General features: G+C 45.1%; 1 protein-coding gene across 10 annotated transcripts in view; it reads left to right on the forward strand.

The window, feature by feature from the left end:
• Nucleotides 1-24,256, forward strand: part of LOC124011070 (disks large homolog 3-like) — a 174,922-nt gene that overhangs the window by 139,601 nt on the left and 11,065 nt on the right. For 5 of the 10 annotated variants that reach the window (XM_046324044.1, XM_046324046.1, XM_046324048.1 and 2 more), the window contains 2 exons: nt 14,253-14,448; nt 15,109-15,211. In XM_046324044.1, the coding sequence (XP_046180000.1) occupies nt 14,253-14,448; nt 15,109-15,211 (299 nt within the window). Of the gene's footprint in view, nt 1-10,461; nt 10,699-14,252; nt 14,449-15,108; nt 15,212-15,838; nt 16,213-19,590; nt 19,880-24,256 lie in introns of those variants that run through there. The other 5 variants (XM_046324050.1, XM_046324049.1, XM_046324047.1 and 2 more) reach the window with 5 other exon arrangements.

The raw sequence follows: 24,256 nt of genomic DNA on the forward strand, positions 1-24,256 counted from the left end.
GTGTAACCAAGTCTCCGTATAAATGCACCTGCACTGGGATAGTCTCAGAGGTCTGTTAAAAGCGCAGAGAGCATCATGAAGAACAAAGAACACACCAGGCAGGTCCGAGATACTGTTGTGAAGAAGTTTAAAGCCGGATTTGGATACAAAAAGATTTCCCAAGCTTTAAACATCCCAAGGAGCACTGTGCAAGCGATAATATTGAAATGGAAGGAGTATCAGACCACTGCAAATCTACCAAGACCTGGCCGTCCCTCTAAACGTTCAGCTCATACAAGGAGAAGACTGATCAGAGATGCAGGCCCATGATCACTCTGGATGAACTGCAGAGATCTACAGCTGCGGTGGGAGACTCTGTCCATAGAACAACAATCAGTTGTATATTGCACAAATCTGGCCTTTATGGGAGAGTGGCAAGAAGAAAGCCATTTCTTAAAGATATCCATAAAAAGTGTTGTTTAAGGTTTGCCACAAGCCACCTGGGAGACACACCAAACATGTGGAAGAAGGTGCTCTGGTCAGATGAAACCAAATTTGAACTTTTTGGCAACAATGCAAAACGTTATGTTTGGCGTAAAAGCAACACAGCTCATCACCCTGAACACACCATCCCCACTGTCAAACATGGTGGTGGCAGCATCATGGTTTGGGCCTTCTTTTCTTCAGCAGGGACAGGGAAGATGGTTAAAATTGTTGGGAAGATGGATGGAACCAAATACAGGACCATTCTGGAAGAAAACCTGATGGAGTCTGCAAAAGACCTGAGACTGGGACGGAGATTTGTCTTCCAACAAGACAATGATCCAAAACATAAAGCAAAATCTACAATGGAATGGCTCAAAAATAAACATATCCAGATGTTAGAATGGCCAAGTCAAAGTCCAGACCTGAATCCAATCGAGAATCAGTGAAAGAACTGAAAACTGCTGTTCACAAATGCTCTCCATCCAACCTCACTGAGCTCGAGCTGTTTTGCAAGGAGGAATGGGAATGTGCAAAACTGATAGAGACATACCCCAAGCGACTTACAGCTGTAATCGCAGCAAAAGGTGGCACTACAAAGTATTAACTTAAGGGGGCTGAATAATTTTGCACGCCCAATTTTTCAGTTTTTGATTTGTTAAAAAAGTTTGAAATATCCAATAAATGTCGTTCCACTTCATGATTGTGTCCCACTTGTTGTTGATTCTTCACAAAAAAATACAGTTTATATCTTTATGTTTGAAGCCTGAAATGTGGCAAAAGGTCGCAAGGTTCAAGGGGGCCGAATACTTTCGCAAGGCACTGTATACTGAGATCATGTGACAGATCAGTTGATACTTAAAAAAAGCCCACCTGTGTGCAATCTAACTAATTGTGTGACTTCCGAAGGTAATTGGTTGCACCAGATCTTATTTAGGGGCTTCATAACAAAGTGTGTGAATAAATATGCACGCAGCACTTTTCCGTATTTTTGTTTTGTTTGTTTTAAACAGGTATTTTTAAAAAAACTATTTTCTGTATGTCCATTACATTAAATCTAAATAAAAATCCATTTAAGTTACAGGTTGTAATGCAACAACATTGGAAAAACGCCAAGGGGGATGAATACTTTTACAAGGCACTGTACATTGCCAAATCAAGTGAAATAGATAATAAACAAAAGTGAAATAAACAATGAAAAATGTACAGTAAATATTACACTTACAAAAGTTCCAAACGAATAAAGACATTTCAAAAGTCATAGTATGTATTCATACAGTATTGTAATGATGTGCAAATAGTTCAAGTACAAAAGGGAAAATAAATAAACATAAATATAGGTTGTATTTTCAATGGTGTTTGTTCTTCACTAGTAGCCCTTTTCTTGTGGCAACAGGTCACAAATCTTGCTGCTGTGATGGCACACTGTGGTATTTCACCCAATAGATATGGGAGTTTATCAAAATTAGATTTGTTTTCGAATTCTTTGTGGGTCTGTGTAATTTGAGGGAAATATGTGTCTCTAATATGGTCATACATTTGGCAGCTCAGTTTCCACCTCATTTTGTGGGCAGTGTGCACATAGCATGTCTTCTCTTGAGAGCCAGGTCTGCCATCTGCGACCTTTCTGAATAGCAAGGCTATGCTCACTGAGTACATAGTCAAAGATTTCCTTAATTTTGCATCAGTCACTGTGGTCAGGTATTCTGACACCAAGTACTCTCTGTTTAGGGCCAAATAGCATTCTAGTTTGCTCTGTTTTTTGGTAAATTCTTTCTCTCTCTCTCTCTCGACCTCTGAATGCTCAGCTATGAAAAGCCAACTGACATTTACTCCTGAGGTGCTGACCTGTTGAACCCTCTAGAACCACTGTGATTATTATTTGACCCTGCTGGTCATCTATGAATGTTTGAATATCTTGAAGAACGTTCTGGCCTTAATGGCCATGTTAATCTCCACCGGGCACAGCCAGAAGAGGCCACCCCTCAGAGCATGGATTCTCTTTGGGTTTCTTCCCAGGTTCCTGCTCCTCTAGGGAGGTTTTCCTAACCGCCGTGCTTTTACATCTGCAACGCTTGCTCTTTGGGGTTTTAAGTTGGGTTTCTGTATAAGCACTCTGCTGATGTTAAAAGGTATTATAAATACATTTGATTGATTGTTTTCTTTAGAGAGGAGACTTCCATTCTAACCTCCATTCAATTATTGCAAATGTTCATAAATACCATTTCACGTTAATTAAGAGTGAAAATACTACGTGCTAATAGTGTTAAATACATGTAATGAGTCATCAAACTGATCATGTATATTAATTAGAAACAGTAACATCCCTCCAGTCCTGAGGCGAGGTCGAGGCAGAGTCGACTAACTGAGAGTTAAAGATGAGAGTCCTACCTGCCCTTCACAGAGACACACGTCTCCACAGGAGTATGACTGACAGAGCCGCTCGCTCCCACATGCTGCTCAATCCCATCTGTCAGGAGCTGAGTTTAACCCAGAGCTGAGTCCCCAGCCAAGGCACTGTCATTGTCCTAGCTGCCCTACTGAAAACCTCTACAGTGGATATATGGATAGAATTTTAGTTTGTGTCTGTGTGGTTTATGATTGTGTATTTTAAGTCATCTACCTGTCTCTGTGTCTGTTTAGTTGATTTGTTTTATGTGTTGTCATACACTGAGTGTACAAAACATTAGGAACACCTTTCTAATATTGAGTTTCACCTCCTTTTGCCCTCAGAACTGCCTCAATTCGTCAGGGCATGGACTCTACAAGGTGTCGAAAGCGTTCCACAGGGATGCTGGCCCATGTTGACTCCAGTGCTTCCCACAGTTGTGTCAAGTTGGCTGGATGTCCTTTGGGTGGTGGACCATTTTTGATACACATGGGAAACTGTTGAGAGTGAAAAACCCAGCCGCGTTGCAGTTCGTGACACAAGCGGTGCTCCTGGCACCTACTACCATACCCTGTTCAAAGGCACTTAAATCTTTTGTCTTGCCCAGTCACCCTCTTGACTAGCATACATACACAATCAATGTCTCAATTGTCTCAAGGCTTAAAAATCAAAAGTCTCCTCCCCTGATCTACCCCAATTAAAGTGGATTTAACAAGTGACATCAATAAGGGATCATAGCTATCACCTGGATTCACCTGGTCAGGCTATGTTATGGAAATATACTGGGGTGTCCCGCGTGGCTCGGTTACAGCGCCAGGGTTGTGGGTTCGATTCCCATTGGGGACCAGAACAAAAAAGTATGTCAAAAGTATGCACTCACTACTGTAAGTCACTAGGGATAAGAGCCTCTGCGAAATGACTCAAATATAAATGAAGGACCAGGTGTCCTTAATGTTTTGTACACTCAGTGTATATTCATGTTGCATGTCCACTCCACTGTCTGCACTTCCCTTATCAATCACAATGTCATCATGGAGGCCTTTATGCTGCTGGGTGTATGCCACTGTATTTGTGAGGTCTTGCTGTAGGTAGACTGTGGGGGTAAAGTGAACACAGTATTGGGAGGAGGGGTAACTGGAGGCTGTCATCACACACACACACACACATACACACACACACAGCTCTGCAGCACAGGAATGTTTTGCCTGCTGCTGTCCTTATGTAAATATAAACACTGGGCCGTGGTCTTACCATAAATGTACTGGGAAATGAGAGGCTGATCCGGCACGGGGCAGCAAATGAGGAGCGGCAGACGCCGGACATTCCTGCAGCTGTCATGATTCATCTGCACTCTGGGAAAACCAGGCCATGGCACCCAGGTCCACCACCCCCCTCCACCCCTCACACAGGCAGCCCACGCTGCCAGCACCAATCAAACACACTGATCTACTCAGACATTCCTTCATAATGTGCTGACTCATAGACACACTCGTTACTGCAGGCTCCCTCACGATGCAACTTATACATGCATACCCACCCAGACAACACATAAATCAACACACACGGTCTACAAACGCATCCATGGACCTGCTCTGTTTTCCAGGGTCTCTGCAGTATGTCACGTCTGCTTCAAACCTAAATAGAGGGACGTTGTCATGGAAGACATCATGCCAACAGACTTCCAGTCCAGTCAGAGTAGATCAACGTCCAGAACAATATTATCCAGATTCCCTGCTGTCAGATTGGAGAGAGACCTCTCTGTAGCCCAGGAGGATTTCCATAGGGTTATATTCTCGTGGTTTGTTGAAGTTTGGGAATTCTTGTGTAAAGTGGCGGCACAGGAGGTTGGTGGCACCTTAATTGGGGAGGGCGGGCTCGTGATAATGGCTGGAGCAGAATAAGTGGAATGGTATCAAATACATCCAACCCAGCCATTATTATGAGCCGTCCTTGTCACGCTCGTTTGAATGATTGGACCAAGGCGCAGCGAGCGTAGAATTCCACATGCTTAATAAATATGAAACTCACCAAACAAAACCGATTGGGAACCATACTCGGTCAACAAAGAAATAGAAACATAGATTTGCCCACCCAAGTCACACCCTGACCTAACCAAATACAGAATAAAAAAGTCTCTCTAAGGTCAGGGCTGGAGACCCTCGCTGGAGGCTCCTGCCTGGGAACCCTCGCTGGAGGCTCCTGACTGGGAGCCCTCGCTGGAGGCCTGATGCGTGGGGCAGGCACAGAGCGTAACGGGCTCTGAAGGCGCACTGGAGGCCTGGTGCGTGGCACAGGCACAGGACGTACCGGGCTCTGGAGGTGCACTGGAGGCCTGGTGCGTGGCACAGGCACAGAACGTACCGGGCTCTGGAGGCACACTGGAGGCCTGAAGCGTAGAGCTGGCACAACCCGTCCTGGCTCGATACCCACTTTAGCCCGGCAAGTGCGGGGCGCACAGGACGCACTGGGCTGTTCAGGCACACTGGACATACCCTGCGTAGAGCTGGCACAGGATATCTTGGGCCGAGGAGATGCTGGAGGCCAGGACCGCTGAGCCGGCACAATTCGTCCTGGACAGATGCTCACCTTAGCATGGCAAGTACGGAAAGCAGGCACAGAACGCACTGGGCTAAGGGTGCGCACTGGAGGCACGGTGCGCAGAACCGGAAAACATGGTATCTGAACTGTGACCAACTCCTCATCGTAATTACAGGGAGTTGGGTCTTGTTCCCACCTTTGCTCTGCTCGCCACCCCGTGTGCCAACCCCAAAAATTTGGAGGCTGCCTCTCGGCTTCTGTCGTTTCCTTGATTCCTGGAATCGTTGCCGTTCCTCTCTCGCAGCCTCCGCGTGCTTCCATGGCAGGGTCTTGTCCCCTGCCATTACCTCCTCCCAGGTCCAGGATGTCCTCCACTCCTGGGCACGCTGCTTGGTCACTTGGTGGTGGGATCTTCTGTCATGCTCGTTTGAATGATTGGACCAAGGCGCAGCATGCGTAGAATTCCACATTTTAATAAATATGAAACTCATCAAACAAAACAGAAGAAAACATAACGTGATGTTATGGGCTGCTCACAGGCAGCTACACAAAAACAAGATCCCACAATCTAAGGTGGGAAAAAGGGCTGCCTAAGTATGATCCCCAATCAGAGACAACGATACACAGCTGCCTCTGATTGGGAACCATACTAGACCAACAAGGAAATAGAAACATAGATTTGCCCACCCAAGTCACACCCTGACCGAACCAAATAGAGAATAAAAAAGTCTCTCTAAGGTCAGGGTGTGACAGTCCTCCCTTCATCAGCCTCCACTGGTGTGAGGGTGAGTCAGAGAGAGAGGGCCGGTATCGTCGGCCCTGTGCCCATCCACGCCACAATGCGTCGCCCTCAGTGGTGCTACAGACAGTCACCTCACAGACCCATTCCCCTCTCCATATGACACTACTAGCTCACTGGAATCATACGCAGAGATCTTAATATACAGTCGTGGCCAAAAGTTTTGACAATGACACAAATATTAATTTTCACAAAGTCTGCTGCCTCCGTTTGTATGATGGCAATTTGCATATACTCCAGAATGTTATGAAGAGTGATCAGATGAATTGCAATTAATTGCAAAGTCCCTCTTTTCCATGCAAATGAACTGAATACCCAAAAAACATTTCCACTGCATTTCAGCCCTGCCACAAAAGGACCAGCTGACATCATGTCAGTGATTCTCTCTTTAAAACAGGTGTGAGTGTTGACGAGGACAAGGCTGGAGATCACTCTGTCATGCTGATTGAGTTCGAATAACAGACTGGACGCTTTAAAAGGAGGGTGGTTCTTGGAATCATTGTTCTTCCTCTGTCTACCATGGTTACCTGCAAGGAAGCACGTGCCGTCATCAAAGGGCTTCACAGGCAAGGATATTGCTGCCTGTAAGATTGCACGTAAATCAACCATTTATCAGATCATCAAGAACTTCAAGGAGAGCAGTTCAATTGTTGTGAAGAAGGCTTCAGGGAGCCCAAGAAAGTCCAGCAAGTGCCAGGACCCTCTCCTAAAGTTGATTCAGCTGCGGGATCACGGCACCACCAGTACAGAGCTTGCTCAGGAATGGCAGCAGGCAGGTGTGAGTGCATCTGCAAGCACAGTGAGGCTAAGACTTTTGGAGGATGGCCTGGTGTCAAGAAGGGCAGCAAAGAAGCCACTTCTCTCCAGGAAAAACATCAGGGACAGACTGATATTCTGCAAAAGGTACAGGGATTGGACTGCTGAGGACTGGGGTCAAGTCATTTTCTCTGATGTCTCCTTTCTCTCCTTTACGATTGTTTGGGGCATCTGGAAAAATGCTTGTCCGGAGAAGACAAGGTCAGTCCTGTAAGTCCAGTCCTGTTGGCATGACACATCAGTCCTGTGTCATGCCAACAGTAAAGCATCCTGAGACCATTCATGTGTGGGGTTGCTTCTCTGCCAAGGGAGTGGGCTCACTCACAATTTTGCCTAAGATCACAGCCATCAATAAAGAATGGCACCAACACATCATCTGAGAGCAACTTCTCTCAACCATCCAGGAATAGTTTGGTGACGAACAATGCCTTTTCAAGCATGATGGAGCACCTTGCCATAAGGCAAAAGTGATAACTAAGTGGCTCGGGGAACAAAACATCGATATTTTGGGTCCATGGCCAGGAAACTCCCCAGACCTTAATCCCATTGAGAACTTGTGGTCAATCCTCAAGAGACGGATGGACAAACTAAAACCCACAAATTCTGACAAGCTCGAAGCATTGATTATGCAAGAATGGGCTGCCACCAGTCAGGATGTGGCCCAGAAGTTAATTGGCAGCATGCCAGGGTGGATTGCAGAGGTCTTGAAAAAGAAGGGTCAACACTGCAAATATTGACTCTTTGCATCAACTTCATGCCTTTGACACTTATGAAATGCTTGTAATTATACTTCAGTGTTCCATAGTAACATCTGACAAAAATATCTAAAGACACTGAGGCAGCAGACTTTGTGAAAATGTATATTTGTGTCATTCTCAAAACTTTTGGCCATGACTGTATCACTTTGGTTTCTGTAGGCAAGGGCTCTCCAACCCTGTTCCTGGAGAGCTACCCTCCTGTAGGTTTTCACTACAACCCCAGTAGTAACTAACCTGATTCAGTCTGCAAAAAGCTAATTATTAGAATCAGGTGTGCTAGATTAGGGTTGGAGTGAAAACCTACAGGACAGTAGTGCTCCAGGAACAGGGTTGGAGCCCTGATATAGGCAATGTGAGCTTTATTAATCCAGGTGAATTAATCCTCGTTGAGATACAATATATTTTTTAAATGAGACCTTGTGAACAGCTCGTGTGTGTTTGTCTCAGCTGACCAATACTGCCACCTGAACTGTGTAACTGGGCACTATCAGAGTAAAGAATGCTATGAGCCAGGACTGTTTTCCCAGAGACTAGCTACTGTAAACACAACAGGAATCCACAGAGCCTGCAGCAGGTGAGCTAATCAGCGACTTGACATTGTTCTTCACTTGTGGATTCTGATCAACCTTTGACCCGATAAGCTTTTAGAGAGGATCACAGGGATTTATACACATTAACAGCAGGGTCTTCAATGGCCACTGGAAACCATTCATAGCACAGATAAGAGTGAGTCTGGACAGAGAAAGCTGGAAGGTTAGAAAAAAGTCATCATTGTTCCTTGTAAATAAAAAAATACAAATTGTTCAGTTGTACTCCAGAGTGAGTCTAAACTGTTAATCATTCATTGCGTCTGGTTTATTCTTAGCTGCTCTGAGAGGCTTTAAATATATTTAACCGTCTGTTGCCTAAGCAGTGAGGACTTTCTTTTCCATGTCAAATTAGAACAGTGGTATTCAAATTCAGGGATGCTGCCCCACTACTGCAGTGAGGTTGCCAAAATGTTTTTTATTTATTTATTTGGGAACAAAAAATTAAGAGTACAGATTATTGTATAGGACAATATAAATGTATTTGAGAAAGATCATTTGAAAGATACAACGATATTTAGTAAATGTATTTATTTATTTATTTTTCTAATTTTGATAAGGGATGAAAATGCTATTAATTGAGATGTATTTGTTGTCGTTAACAATCTAAGTGTACAGGTTTCAGCTTGTGTCATTAGATTTGGGGGGGGGGGGTCGCAAGAAATTCTTTGGGGAAAAATGGGGTACCCAGAAATTCTGGCGGGAAAAAGGGAGTCCCCGCTGAAGAAGTTTGAACACCACTGAATTCAAATGAAATAGAAAGAGAGAGTTTGAGGAAGTAGTGGTACAATCCACTGGAGAATGTGAAGGGGAGAACTAAAAGAGGGACGAGAGAGCAGTCTTTCTTACATCTGTACACGCCAGCCCTGCACGCAACAGGCTTGTGATCCTTCCAGAGAGAAAGAGAGGGAGCTAATGTTTTCCACTGAGACTTGGTCTCTCTGTGTTCATGGAAAATGGCGGTCCACAGTGTCCACTATTAATCAGCCAAACAGAGCCAATTACTGGGCTGAGGAGAGGGAGACTGCCAGAGCAGAGCAGCAGAGCAGCACAGCACGACCTGCTGAACCCCACATCTCCATTCAGAGCATTAGGACTGAGCTGCCTCAGTCTCACAGCCTCAGCCAAAACATTGAGGGGAAGAGGGTGGCTGGGGCAGTGATATATATATAGAGAGAGTGAGTGAGGCAAAGAGAGAGAGACAACGAAAGAGAAGGAGAGAGAGACCGGGTGAACGGGAGAGAGAGGCCCATAGACAGGCATAGAGAGTAAAGGTTTTACAGCACCATAACTGTTTACATTCCTGCCGTGGATGACAAGACGAGGGGGGAGGAGGTCATATGATTGGGAGGGAGTGCTTGATCCCTGTGTTTATAACCTTTGGAATTCACTGCCTAAGCCTTTTTCTGTTATCAGGATTCCATACACACGTGTGCTGGCACACAAAACAAACTCACACCTTTACTTAGAGAGCACCAACACTCAAATAACTTTAGCAAAACTCCTTGTCACTTTGGTTATTCACATTTGTATCCTGCTGTTTTACTGAAAGACAACTTTGGGCCTCTATGTTATTTCCGGGTCCTGACTGTCATCAATTCTTTGAGGATGTGATGTCAGGAGTTTGTAAGTTAAGTTCACGACTTCCTCAGCTTGTTTATTCTATTACAAATTAGCAGGGAGCTGCTGGGAGACTGTCTGCCTAATCTCCAGAGCGCTGGGCTGATGGACAGGAATGCTGGTGTGCTGTTGCTGCGTCTGGGTGGGCTGGCCCAGGACACCACCATCAGATAAGCGATGAGGGACAGTATGTAGTCTGGAGGTCCTCCCAACAACATCCCACTCCCGTCACCTTTTGCTGTGACACACAGCCCTCTGAGCCACTCAAGGGAAGCCTGGGTGACGTGAGGAGGAAGCTTGTCACGGGAGAACCTACCATGGATGTTTCCTGTAGGATGTGGTTCTGTTCTTTAGAGATGTCTCTGGTCTGCTCTCTGTGGGCGGGTGAGGGTTAAGTCTTGTCCTGTTGCTGATGATGAGATGTAGATTTTGACAGGCCAAAGTGGAGCTGTTTCCCATCACACAACAGCCTGCGATTCCGTCGGTACACAGCGAGACTCAACCAGAGCTCCTCTCACCAGCAAGGGAGAGATAGAGAGCGGTGTTAGAGGGATAGCTAACTTCTCCCTGGAGTTAAAGTAATAATGCCTGGGGTTTGAGTAATAATGTGCCACAGTCAGTAGCCGCCATGTTCACGGTGAACATCTCCTCCTCCATGTCGTTTGTGAGAGCTCACCCCGAGCGGCTGAGGAAGCGACTGTCAATCAGGAGCAAACATAGGAACCTCAGGTAACCATGGTGATGCGGGTGTCTGAGTTGGAATGGGAGGGACTTTTCAGAATGAGCACATAGAGCTCCTCTGGATGATCAAACACTTCCTGGTCCGCTTTTTTTTTGGGGGGGGGTACAACGGTCCTCTTGTTTTGCTGCTTGCTGCTATTTTATGAAGTCTTTTAAAGATAATTTCTCATGTGCTATACTCATGTCTGTTGCTCAATTGTAAGTGTTATGTCGTTTTTCAAAAAGGTATTCATCCTTTAGAAAGATATATAGAAAAGAGCCACTGCTAAGGAGAATTGTGGATGGATGACCAAAAGAGGAGTGTGTTTATGTGGTCAGTATGGGCTTAATGAATCTCTGACTCACCCTCCCATGTGGGAACAAACCTAATGCAGTCATTTGAAAAAGACTGCCTTATTCAGACCCAGACCTACTGCACTGCTACTATTGTTCATCAGGCTTTCACTGCCAAATAGGCTTTAGTCATACAGTATGCTCTAGGTTGAGGCCATGGGCATGAACTTAAATTAAGGGACTCTCAATAGAGGAAATGCATTATATTTGGAGGGTATTGTAACCAGGGGTAGTAACCGGTTCAGGGAACAGAACTAAAAAACAAAAAGTAACAGCATTTTTGGGGGAGGAACAGAAACGGAACCGGAAACGAAAGTGATCTCTAGTGTTCTGGAACAGAACTGGTTAATAATGTTATTTTTTTGTTACCCAAAATATTCCTAATGTCTAGTATATAATTCTGTAATTTGGTGAAGTTACAATACTAGTAATGGCCTAAACGCATTTCAAATCATGTCATTATGTTCAGCGCTTCAAGCCAAGCCCCCTCCATGTCTACCCCTCTCTCTCGCTTCCTCCCATCGGTGAAATTTCAGTCGCATCTCGCACCTTTACTTATCTGACCAATCAAACATGCAAATAACTACTGTAGCTTACACGTTCCATAGCAAGCTTCTCTATCTGTACTAATGTGTCAAGTAAATTAATGAGCTATTTTGTAAAAATGTAGATTTCACAGGTTAAAAAATAATGCAAAGGAACCAGTTCGAACCAGTTCAGAACTTTATTTTTTGGTTGGAAGACTGGAATGGAACATAAGAAATAAGGGTTTCTGTTCGAAACAAACAATCAGAAAATAATTTTGGTTCCAACCCTCTTGTAACAATCCAGAATGTGCTGATATGGGTTTTCGATCAATGTGAGCTATTTATGTAAGTACCATTCAATCATTGCTCTTCAGTCTAAGTACCTTTTATTAATGTTAATCAACCTTTGTGAAACCATTTAAAACTTACCATGCCTCTTCACATGTTTTACTGAAACAATCAGGGTTGTTTTCAGTCAGGCCCTAAGACTAATGCTAGGAAAGTATATACTGTATGCAGTCTTGGCCCCCATTGATGTAAAAAGAGTCTCTTCAGCAACTTAGAGCAAAGCCATTAGGGATTGAGTAGGAATTGTTCTTGTGGACCGCAGGCTGAGTACTGGGAGTGAATACCACTAATGGGAACCATGGGGAGGGCTCTGCTGAGAGGGGCGACTGTGTGTGTGTGTGTGTGTCTGTGTAAGCTTCCAGAGCCTCTGCAAAGTGTGTCTTTGCCTTATATCTGAGGCATGTTCTCAGAAGGTTTTTGATGGTCCCTAGCAGTGGTTTAGCCTCTTCAAGATCCTCAGTCCGACACAGTCTGGAATTCAGCCTGCCTGATGATGACTCACAGTGGCTAAAGCTAAAACAGAGCTGCAGCAGGAGCAGTCAAGCGTGGGGCTGCTCATTGTGTGTGTGTGAGCACATGAGCGTGAGACGGAACAGTGCCCGAGGGGGCAAATTGTTCATGCAAAGACAGCCTGTCTTGGTGGGCCCAGTTGTCCCTTGAAACTCAAAGCATTGTTCGAGGTGAAGTCTGATCATAATCACCACATGTTCTTCTTACATGCCTATTGCCAGTGTAGGTCAACCCGTGAGAGTGCCGTCTAAGTATTTCATTTCCTTTTTCACATTTTTTGGTTCCAGTTTGTGGAATGATGTTTATTACTCATGTATATGCTAGGATTTTCTTTCCTGCAAAGGTATATGACATGATTTACTTTTAAACATTTACTTCAAAATGAGAGATGTGTCACCTTTTCCAGAATACAAGTTGGCGCCATGTATAAACAGATGTTGGTGTGGGCTGTTCCTAAACTACCTCCGTCTCCCCTTCTATCTTTCTCTCTTCCTTCCCTCTTTCCCACTCTCTCCCCCTCTTTCTCTCTTCTCATTCTCTCCCTCACTTTCCACTACTAAAACCTACTACCACTAAAACCTCTGTTAGCTACCTGGGGTGCATCCTTAATGGAAGCTTGGGGGTTGTGACCATAGCCACTAAAGTGCTGGGGAAGCTTAATGCCAGGACCAAGTTTCTGGCTAAAATGTCCAAGCTTCTTGATAAGGACTCCATGAGAGTGCTAGACACTGCCCTTATTCAATACCATATAGACATTGCTAGCACTTCCTGGTTTGGAGGCTTATCTAAGCTTCTGAAGTGGAAGTTCCAGATAGCCCAGAATAAACTGATCAGCGTAGTATTTAAGGTGAGTCCATGTACTCACATAGGCAGAGGCTGCTTTCAGGAATCAACTGGCTGCCTGTTCAGGCTAGGGTGTCCCATATTAGACTGGGTCTGGTTTAATGAAGGTGTCCCAGATTAGACTGGGTCTGGTTTAATGAGGGTGTCCAAAGTTAGACTGGGTCTGGTTTAATCAGGGTGTCCCAGATTAGATGTGGTCTGGTTTAATAAGGGTGTCCCAGATTAGGCTGGGTCTGGTTTAATCAGGGTGTCCCAGATTAGATGGGGTCTGGTTTAATAAGGGTGTCCCAGATTAGGCTGGGTCTGGTTTAATAAGGGTGTCCCAGATTAGGCTGGGTCTGGTTTAATTAGGGTGTCCCAGATTAGACTGGGTCTGGTTTAATGAGGGTGTCCCAGATTAGACTGGGTCTGTTTTAATGAGGGTGTCCCAGATTAGACATAGGTCTGGTTTACAGGAGGTTTTATGGTTATGTTCCCAGATATCTGAATGACTACTTTCCCCATGTTAGGGATGCACACAATCACAGCACCAGACAGGTGTTGCTTATGTGTGCTTCTACAGGTTCAGGAGTAATGCTGGGAAAGATACTTTCTTGTATATTGGGGCCTCCGAGTGAAATGAGTTGCCGCTGCCCATAAAAATAACATCCTCTCTGTGCAGCTTTAAAAATAAAGTAAAAAATAGTTTTGTCTTCTGTGCCCATATGAATGTACCCTACGATGTAACTGCAATGATGAGATAGATGTTCTTCTTTGTTTGTATGTTTTATTATCTCGCTGTCATATTGTGTTCATCCGTGTCCGATCTTTCCTAGCCATCTTGTCTCAAGAGGACCACATTGTAATAAGTCCCAGACTGTGTGTTATCCTCCATGAAGTGCATCAAGTTGTGTTCTTTTTAAAAATGTTACGGTCAAATTAATAAACTAAACACTTCTCCCCCTCTTTCTGTCTGTCTCTGCCTCTCTCCTGTTCTCCCAGTCCCGGCCCGCGTCCTGACGCTGTTGCTCTGTTTGGCAGGGAGCCGCGGAAGGTGCTGCTGCACAAGGGCTCCACGGGGCTGGGCTTCAACATTGTGGGCGGCGAGGATGGAGAGGGCATTTTTGTCTCCTTCATCCTGGCCGGAGGACCAGCAGACCTGAGCGGAGAGCTCAGAAGGGGAGACCGCATCCTCTCGGTCAGTGGCTTACCGGTCCTGGCAACTAACTAACCAGCCAGCCAACCTGTGGCAGGGTTTACACATTGCTTTAAAATGTATAGCAAGTTGCATACCGTATACAGTATTAGTGCATTTAAGGTGTTTTAGCACTAAAGATTTGCCATTGAAGACTTGCCTTTACCAATAGACAATAACAATGGAGAGAGGAGTAGACCCAAAGTGGTAACAGGATAAACATGATAAGTTGGGCAGCATGGAATCAAAGTAAACCAAAGAGACCATTGGACCATCTTCCAGTCAAGGTCACAGCTCTCATTTAAACCGAAAATATCTTATAGCTAATGCAAGGCCCCCCATGATGACAAATAAGTACCTTTCTGGAGGGCACATCTGCTCAATGGTCCTCATGGGATTGTGAATCAGCCATTTTCTCTAGACACAAAACTGTTCATCATGCCACGGTCATACCTCCACTGATTGAAAATTAATCATCCAGTTGGTGATCCAGGAGAGGATAAACAGGATGAGGCACTCCTCCACATTCTTATGTCAGTGCCAGGTAGTCTTATTCCTTTGTTGGCTCAATAGCTCTGTGAGGAACAGTGCTGGTTGGTTGGTCCATTGACTTGTCAATCAAGGCTCCATTGTTGAGGTTCTGCCCTCTGCTGTGTGTCTCAGGTGAATGGGGTGAACCTGCGGAATGCCACCCACGAGCAGGCAGCTGCAGCGTTGAAGAGGGCCGGCCAGACGGTCACCATCATCGCCCAGTACCGACCAGAAGGTAGGAGTTTCTCTCTCTCTCAACCCAAACCTACCTACCTACCCCACACACTTTACATTTTAGTTGCTGTCATCCAAAGCAACTAAAGGTCTGTTTATGTGTAGTAAGGGGGCTGCTGAGCAACTGCACAAACAGCTCATTCTTTATCTTGATCTTTATGTTGTGTAACAGATGTGCTGAATAATCATCTCAGGCTTACAGAGGACTGCACTAGATGAGGGGTACACAGGTGATCTAGTTAAGCGAACCAGCCTCTACAGTATTTGTATTTTTTACTTTGAAGTGTAGACTTACTAATGTAAATATTTACAATAAAGCAAAACCAATCTTTCAGAACCATGTGACATGTAAATATCCCAAATGTTTAAACTACTGCAGTGGTGTAGGCTAGGCTACATGCACACATTGAAAAAGAAAAGGAGAGCCTCACACTCTAGGAGCTCAGATGAAATAATTTTAGAACCAACGTTTGGACAGCCAAGCTGTCATGCAAGCCCTTACCTGGTCTGTTTTAGTTATCTTGAAGATAGTCTGGTTCGCAAATGAGGACAGTAGGCTACAGAGCTCTTGTGATTGGCTGATTGTGCCGGGATTCATGTTCAGGGGCTCCGCTTACATTGATACATTCGCTGTACAGCCAGGCTGAAGTGTAGAGTCAACTGCACCGCGGGCAACCGAAGGACTGGCTGTTGTCCTTCTTTCCACTGTTTCGAGTCCAATCCTCCGTGTACAGTGTATCCGTCTCGGCGGTCACTGTACTAGGGAAGGAAAACGGAAACAAAACAAACTGGAGTGAGGGCAGGCAGAGGGCGCGAACACAGTTACAGAGCGTGCGCGAGGATATACTAGGGAGAAGCGAAGAAAGGAAAGGTGGAGGAACTGTTGAACTTCTTCAGCTACACACAAATGTGCATGGGGGATGGGCATGAATTCACAGTCGGCTGGATGTTATGATCAGATCCCACGGGCTGCGAAGTAACACAGCATTGCACTGAACAGAGGTGAGGAAATCAACTGGAGCAATTGTTGTCCCGCGCGCTCCCATTTACAGAAAAGAGGGTGGAGAGAATACAGTGGAATCAGGAACATTTACCGTAACATTTGTGTCGGCACTCAAGCTTTTGGGGTCGGTTAACGACAGTAACTTGTCATTATAGGGGGTTTTGTTGTTGTACAAGTTACGGGGCAAACACAAAGTTATCTTGCCACCAAGCTAAACCTGCGCCGTGGATTAGCTCCTATTTGCGCCGTTTGGTAAACTCTTCTTAGTTGAACCAAATGCTAGGATCCGTTTGGAATTATCTATAAACTAGATTGTATTTGTAGCTAACTAGCTATATTAGTTATGTGCCCATAGCTCGCCAGTTTCCACCAAATGCACTTAGGTAAATTAGCTAGCTACGGTAACGTTAGTCAAATTATGTGACGTTATCTAGCTAACTAGCGTGTTAACGTTAGTATTCAACCTTAATATAATGTCAGAGGTTCTCTAAAGGTTTATTAGCTAGGTAACGTTAGTTATAAATGTTGCATTATAGTGAACGAGTTAGTAAATTACTGTCCAACGTAGATTGTTAGCAGTCCAACGTTACTCTTGTCAGTGTTCTTATTGATTTAGCGATAAGAAATGCTTCTTTAGATAACAAACAGGTGGACACAGAGGTGTGGTCAGAGTGGAGGGTTTTGAGTAGATGGGGTGCAGCTAATGTCAGAAGTGCTTCTCGTAGCCGGTTATGATAATTAGTTTAGCGTTAATTAAAACGCAAAAATTCTCCGGACGCGACTGTAACATGCGACTTTTGACCTCACTTTGACATTCGCTGCATCCTTATAGCCCTGACCAGAATGGAGCAGGTGCGTGGACATTTCCTGTCATTTCAGGAAGTGACCTCATCAGGAAACAAACATTTTCAACCACCTGATTGATATGTCAGGGTGAGGCTTGACCATTTACATGTCTCATCCGGTCACGTTGACATAATGTTTACACATTTTTTTCTGCCTAAAGCAATTAATGAGTCAGAAGGATTTGATATTGTCATTTTGGCAGTTTGGATGTATTTGTATTTATTATGGATCCCCATGAGCTGCTGCCAAAGCAGCATCTACTCTGCCTGGGGTCCAGAAAAATGAAGGCAGTTTATACATTGTCATAGAACAATTCTCATATGCAGGTAACAGATGAACATAGCCTAATAACAAAAGCATAAAGGGCAGATCATAGGTAAATATGACATTCTTTAGAAGTAGAATCTGGTATGCATGTACATGCTGTAACAACAGTTGAAAGGATATGAGCTTTAGGTCTCAGCTCTCCTCTCAGCTTGGACTATGACAGGAATGTAGGAGTCTTAAGTTGTAGCTTGTTCTCTCCCATATTCCGGATACCTCCAATAAAACACAAACATCAACCTGGATCAAGGATGGTTTAATTACTCTCCACGGGTCTGGCATTTCTGTGGGAAGGAAGGTCAGGTAATAGAGGCCAGGAAAGCTCATTGAATCAGAGTTGGATTCTGGCTCTGGAACCAGTTGGGCTAGTGGCCCGGGCTAGTGGCCCAGGCCCGCTGGGCTGATGTGCCTCCAAGCACAAGAACAGTAAAGGGGCATCATTAATTATCTACTGTAAAAAGACACCCATCTACCATAGTAAATGTTGCCAGTCTGTTAAATGTTTGATCTACACGGGTCAAACAATATCTTGAAATAATGTTGTATTTGCCAGAGTGAACTCTTGTTTTATAAAATGCCTCAAGTCAATACAACAGTGGCTTTTGTAGTATCGTGCCTGTCTACTGTTGTGTCCTTCAGGACAATCTGATCGGTGTCTGTTAAAGTCTAGCGCTGGCAATATTTAACCAGACCTAGACGGATGAGTCAAGAGTGCACGAAGATCTGTGGCCAATAACTCAGCTGGCGTCCTGAGCTCAGACATGACATGTCCTTAGCCTGGGTCTATTCAGAGGAGGGACCCGGCATGTTGTAGAGGACAGTCAGTCAGTCAGGAGTAAGTGGAGTGTAAATGCTGCTTCATGCTGGGCTCACTGCCTGGACTCCTCTCTCTCAGGGGCAGGAGCCCGGCTGTCCACTCCACAGACCTCTGATGGAAGGCCAGCACTGAAGAATACATGCGCTGAACTCACAGCAGAGAGTAGAGACTGCAGCCTTTCATACTTACTGGACTGCCACCAAATGTCACTCTGTAACTCTCAATCGTAACATTGAGTTCATTGAGTGGAATGGAGAGGTGCATAGTGTACTCTCATGCCCCCCCCCCCCCCCCCCTGTCACTGGGGTAGAATTACAGTAGACCTCATCCCTGCCCCGGCGAGGGGTTTCACAGTGACAAGACAAGGCTAAATGTCAACCCCAGCAACTCATTACACGGATGAGGGTAGCCCAGGTTTACATGTTCATGTTATAGCACTGTGAAAAGTAGTCCCAACCTAGACTAACCCAGAGAACATAGAAACATAGCACTGTAAACGTATATTACAAACACATGCCCGGACTGTTTCATAACAGGATCAAGACTGGAGCAGGCAGCACCCCCCCCCGCCGACAACAAAATAAAAGACAGTATAGCTAATAAGGACAAGCAGTAGGAGATGCAGAAATGACCCAGTTTCTGTTCTTGTCTCCCTGTACTTCTTCCTTAGGGATCATTCCAAAATGTAGTCTCCTATCGTACTTATTCCGATAAGAGTTTGTGCTTTTTGGTAGTGTAGATTTGAAGATTGTCGTTGTTCTGTTTTGACTTGGTTATGGTGTTTGGGACATGGTTATGGACTCGGCTCCATATCAGGTTGCGGTGCTTCAATCCCCTCTGAAAGCCAGGCTGACTGCAGACTACAGCTGTTTCCTCTGTTGTTACATGTGTTCCCTGTGGAGCCTGGCAGCTGGAGGGGGGGCTGCAGGGTGGTCCTGCCCCTCAGTCTCTCTCTCTGGTGGTTAGGACTGAAGGGACGACTGACAATGGATATAGCGCTGCTTACAGACCTTTAGGAGTCAGGGCCCCACCCACTACACTCTCTTCTGCATTGCTCTGGGGAGCGTTGACTAACGATGTGGTGTGTTGATATTCTTGGAAATAGGACACTAATGTCTGGGTCTCTTCTTCAGTCTTTTTTCTTGTCCCTCCTGTCCTCTTATATCCTTGCTTAAGGCAGTGTTCCTTTTTCTCCCCTCCCTTGTCTGAGAGCCAAGTGGACTAGTCTGCCTGGCTGCTTCCGCATAGGCTGCTCTGTGGCACCTGATAGTGCCCGGGCGTTGCCCCTAGTTACAGGCAGGTGGTGGTGTCGGGTTACCTCACCTTGCTGTGCCATCCTCCTGTATCATTAAGCCGCAGCCAGAGAGAGGGAGCAGGGCGGAGACTACACATCATGCCTCGGGAGTGGTTTCTGTTTGCTTTGAATCCTCTCTACTTCGGGTTTCGGCTGGGGGGATAGAGTTGAGGCTGGGGACCTACTGCCAGAGAGAATGACCTTTTTTTCACATCTGACAGGGTTTACTTATGGAGAAACTGGAGTAGCCTAAATCATCGTTAGAGGAAAGGTTGTTTCTGAGGTTAGGCTACCTTTAGAATATTGCAGTGCACGGTATCTGGACATTGATCAGAAATCATTCTCATATTGGAAAGTGTTTCCATCCAGCCGACTGATTTCTAAGGTGAGTGAAAACCCTTACAGGGATGGGAGTCAGACTCATTGCACAACAAGCAACTCTGTTCTAAAAGTATAACCTTTTTGAAGTCGACACGTACTGAATGTCCCTTAGTTTGTCGATATTGGTGACTTCAGAGGCAATGGTATGTGGTAGGTTATCACTCAATGGAATGAATGGCATCTTGTCCAGTATGTTACTGTCCATGTGGAACCTCTGACACAATACTGTTGGAATCAATGTTTTGCTTCCACATGTATTTGCTTTATTGTGCCTTATCATGTGGTGAGGACTCCAGATACAAATGTTGGTTGTGGCACTCCACTAACACCATTGTGGTTCTGACGTTTACTTGGTTCTCGTCACGAGTACTTATTTTTCGATCAGTGTCTGTTGGTCTTGATCTTGTTGAGTCCATGTTTAATGAGGAGGCTTAGGTGGATTCATGTATCAGGAAGCAGTGGATTTATACACCATGACAAATGGTCATTCATTCAAACGGGTTGGACTGGCTTTCAAATGTGTTGGAGTGGCTAGCTTCCTTTGGAAAAAAATCTTGTTTGAGTTCCATGTTGAACCTACTTAATTAATCTGCATAATCAATGACCTGACAGGAGATATTAGTGGATGGGAGAGGAAGAGACATGATGAAGCTCCATCTGGTCCTGGGGTAATTAATCAGGCTGAAAAGAGCCGCTACTGAACCACCACTCTCACCCGAGTGCTGAGCCATACATTCAATGGCTAGGAGACGCTAGTAGTCGACTGGGTTCACTTCACTTCATAAAGCAAGATCGTCGCCCCGCTTCAAGTCCTTAGGAAACTATGCAGTAATTCGTTTTTAAAAATGTATTTCTTACATTGTTAGCCCAGAAAATATTAAGTGTTATATTACATACATACAGCCAGGAAGAACTATTGGATATAAGAGCGACGTCAACTTACCAACATTACGAGCAGGAATACGACTGTCCCGAAGCGGATATTTAGTTCAGACCTCCCCTGGACATTGGATCTAATCCCAGAGGCCGACCCAAAACAATGTCCTCCTGGTCAGACTTAGAAGGCGAGCATACCATCCCCGCTGCCCAGCATATTACTCGCCAATGTCCAGTCTCTAGACAACAAGGTGGACAAAATTTGGGCACAAGTTGCTTTCCAGAGAGACATCGGAGATTGTAACATTCTCCAGAAACATGGCTCACTCGATATGTTGTCAGAGTCGGTTCAGCCACCCGGTTTCTTCACGCATTGCACCAACAGAAACAAACATCTCTCTGGTAAGAAGAAGGCCAGGGGTGTATGCCTCATGATTAACAACTTGTGGTGGAATCATAACTATATACAGGAACTCAAGTCCTTTTGTTCACCTGACCTAGAATTCCTTACAATCGAATACTGACCGCATTATCTCCCAAGATAATTATTTTTGATTATAGTCCCAGCCGTATATATCCCCCCTCGACGGCCCTGAAAGAACTTCACTGGACTCTATGTGAACTGGAAACCATATATCCTGAGGCTGCATTTATTGTAGCTGGGGATTTTAACAAAGCTGATTTGAGAACCATCCTACCTAAATTCTACCAGCACATTGCTTGTAGTATCCGCTCGAGCAAAACACTGGACCACTGCTACTCTAACTTGTGTGATGCCTACAAGGCCCTCCACCGCCCTCCATTTGGCAAATCTGACCATTACTCCATCTAGTTGCTCCCCTCCTGTAGCCAGAAACTAAAACAGGAAGTGCCCGTACTTAGGTCTATCCAACCCTGGTCTGACCAATCGGATTCCACGCTTCAAGATTGTTTTGATCACGTGGACTGGGATATGTTCCAGGTAGCCTCAGACAATAATATCGACGTATACGATGACTCTGTGAGAGAGTTTATTAGAAAGTGCATTGGAGATGTCGTACGCTCTGTGGCGATTTAAACATAACAGAATACAGTGTAGTTATTCCCTCCAAGGCAATTAAACAAGCAAAGCGTCAGTATAGTGACAAAGTAGAGTCACAATTCACCGGCTCAACCACAAGACGTATGTGGCAGGGTCTACAGAAAATCACGGATTACAAAAAGAAATCCAGCCCTGTCGTGGACATAGACATCTTGCTCCCAGACAAATTAAACAACTTCTTTGCGCGCTTTGAGGCCATACAGTGCCACCGACACGACCTGTTACCAAAGACTGTGGGCTCTCCGTGGCCGATATGAGTAAAACATTTAAACGTGTTAACCCTCGCAAGGCTGCCGGCCCAGACGGCATCCCTAACCGCGTCCTCAGAGCATGCGCAGACCAGTTGGCTGGTGTGTTTACAGATGTATTCAATCAATCTCTATCCCAGTCTACTGTCCCCACATGCTTCAAGATGGCAACCATTGTTCCTGTTCCCAATAAAGCGAAGGTAACTGAACTAGGTAACTGAACTAGGTAACTGAACTAGGTAACTGAACTAGGTAACTGAACTAGGTAACTGAACTAGGTAACTGAACTAGGTAACTGAACTAGGTAACTGAACTAGGTAACTGAACTAGGTAACTGAACTAGCACTAGCTTCTGTCATCATCAAGTGCTTTGAGAGGCAAGTCAAGATAACCTCCACCCTACCTGATACCCTAGACCCACTCCAATTTGCTTACTGCCCCAATAGGTCCACAGACAATGCAATTGCCATCACACTGCACACTGCCCTAAACCATCTGGACTAGAGGAATACCCATGTAAGAATGCTGTTCATTGACTACAGCTCAGCATTCAACACCATCGTACCCTCCAAACTCATCATTAAGCTTGAGACCCTGGGTCTCGGACCCACCCTGTGCAACTGGCTCCTGGACCGTCTGACCGTCTGCCCCCCAGGTGGTGAAGATAGGAAACATCTCCACTCCGCTGGTCCTCAACACTGGGGCCCCACAAGGGTGCATTCTCAGCCCTCTCCTGTTCTCCCTGTTTACCCATGACTATGTGGACATGCATGCCTCCAACTCCAACTTGATTACCAACGACAAGACAGCCTACAGGGAGGAGGTGAGAGGCCTCAGAGTGTGGTGTCATGACAACTACCCCACTCAGTCAACAAAACAAAGATGATTCCGGACTTCATGTAACAGCATAGCACCCCCGGCCCCCCCCATCCACAACGACAGGACAGCAGTGGAGAAGGTGGAAAGGGATAAGTTCCTCGGTGTACACAAACTGAAATGGTCCACTCACACAGACAGCTTGGTGAAGACGGTGCAAGAGCGCCTCTTCAACCTCAGGAGGCTGAAGAAATTTGGCTTGTCACCTAAAACCCTCAAACTTTTACAGATGCACAATCGAGAGCATCCTGTAGGGCTGTATCACAGCCCGGTAAGCCAACTGCACCGCCCTCAACTGCAAGGCTCTCCAGGGGGTGGTGCGGTCTGCACAACGCATCACCAGGGGCAAACTACCTGCCAGCACCCGATGTCACAGGAAGGCCAAAAAGATCATCAAGGACAACAACCACACGAGCCACTGCCTGTTCACCCCGCTATCATCCAGAAGGCGAGGTCAGTACAGGTGCATCAAAGCTGGGATCGAGAGACTGAAAAATAGCATCTATCTCAAGGCCATCAGACTGTTTAACAGTCATCACTAACATAGAGTGGCTATGGATGGATTTAATAAAGGTATCGCTCGTCACTTTAAATAACGGCACTTTAATAATGTCTACATATTCTACATTACTCATCTCGTGTGTGTGTATATACTGTATTTTATACCATCTATTGTATCTTGCCTATGCCGCATGGCCATCACGAATCCATATATTCATATGTACATTTTCTTATTCCATCCCCTTACAGTGTATATAAGGTAGTCTTTGTGAATTTGTTAGATTACTTGTTAGACATTACTGCACTGTCGGAACTAGAAGCACAAGCATTTAGGTACACTCAAATTAACATCTGCTAACCATGTGTATGTGACTAATAACATTTTATTTGACATTATCGCAGACTATGAGTTGTCAACCATCGAGCTGGAAAGTGGTGCAATGATATTTTTAGGCGCTGTATGTGAGAATGAAATGGGGAGAAACACGGAAGTGTTAGGGTGTTCGTTTAATTTATATTTGAATAACTTAAATATTTACATGAAGTATTCACTTTTATATCTGTGTTCATGAGTTTCTAGTGGGTAGACCATATGGTTCAAGAGAAAAATAGTTCAAACATTTCTGGAAGATTACTGGTAAACATTGAAAGTTACCAGTATTTTATCCTACCGTTGCAAACTTAATGTGTGTCATTGCGGATATGGACACAGTTTTTCTGTCCCTGCAAGTGCGTCAACCGTACATCCGATTTGTGTGTGAGATTTAAATGGGGAGAAACTGTGTGACATTCTGACTTG

The sequence above is a fragment of the Oncorhynchus gorbuscha genome, linkage group LG23 (genome assembly GCF_021184085.1).
Source record: "Oncorhynchus gorbuscha isolate QuinsamMale2020 ecotype Even-year linkage group LG23, OgorEven_v1.0, whole genome shotgun sequence".
In the NCBI taxonomy this organism is placed as follows: Eukaryota; Metazoa; Chordata; class Actinopteri; order Salmoniformes; family Salmonidae; genus Oncorhynchus; species Oncorhynchus gorbuscha.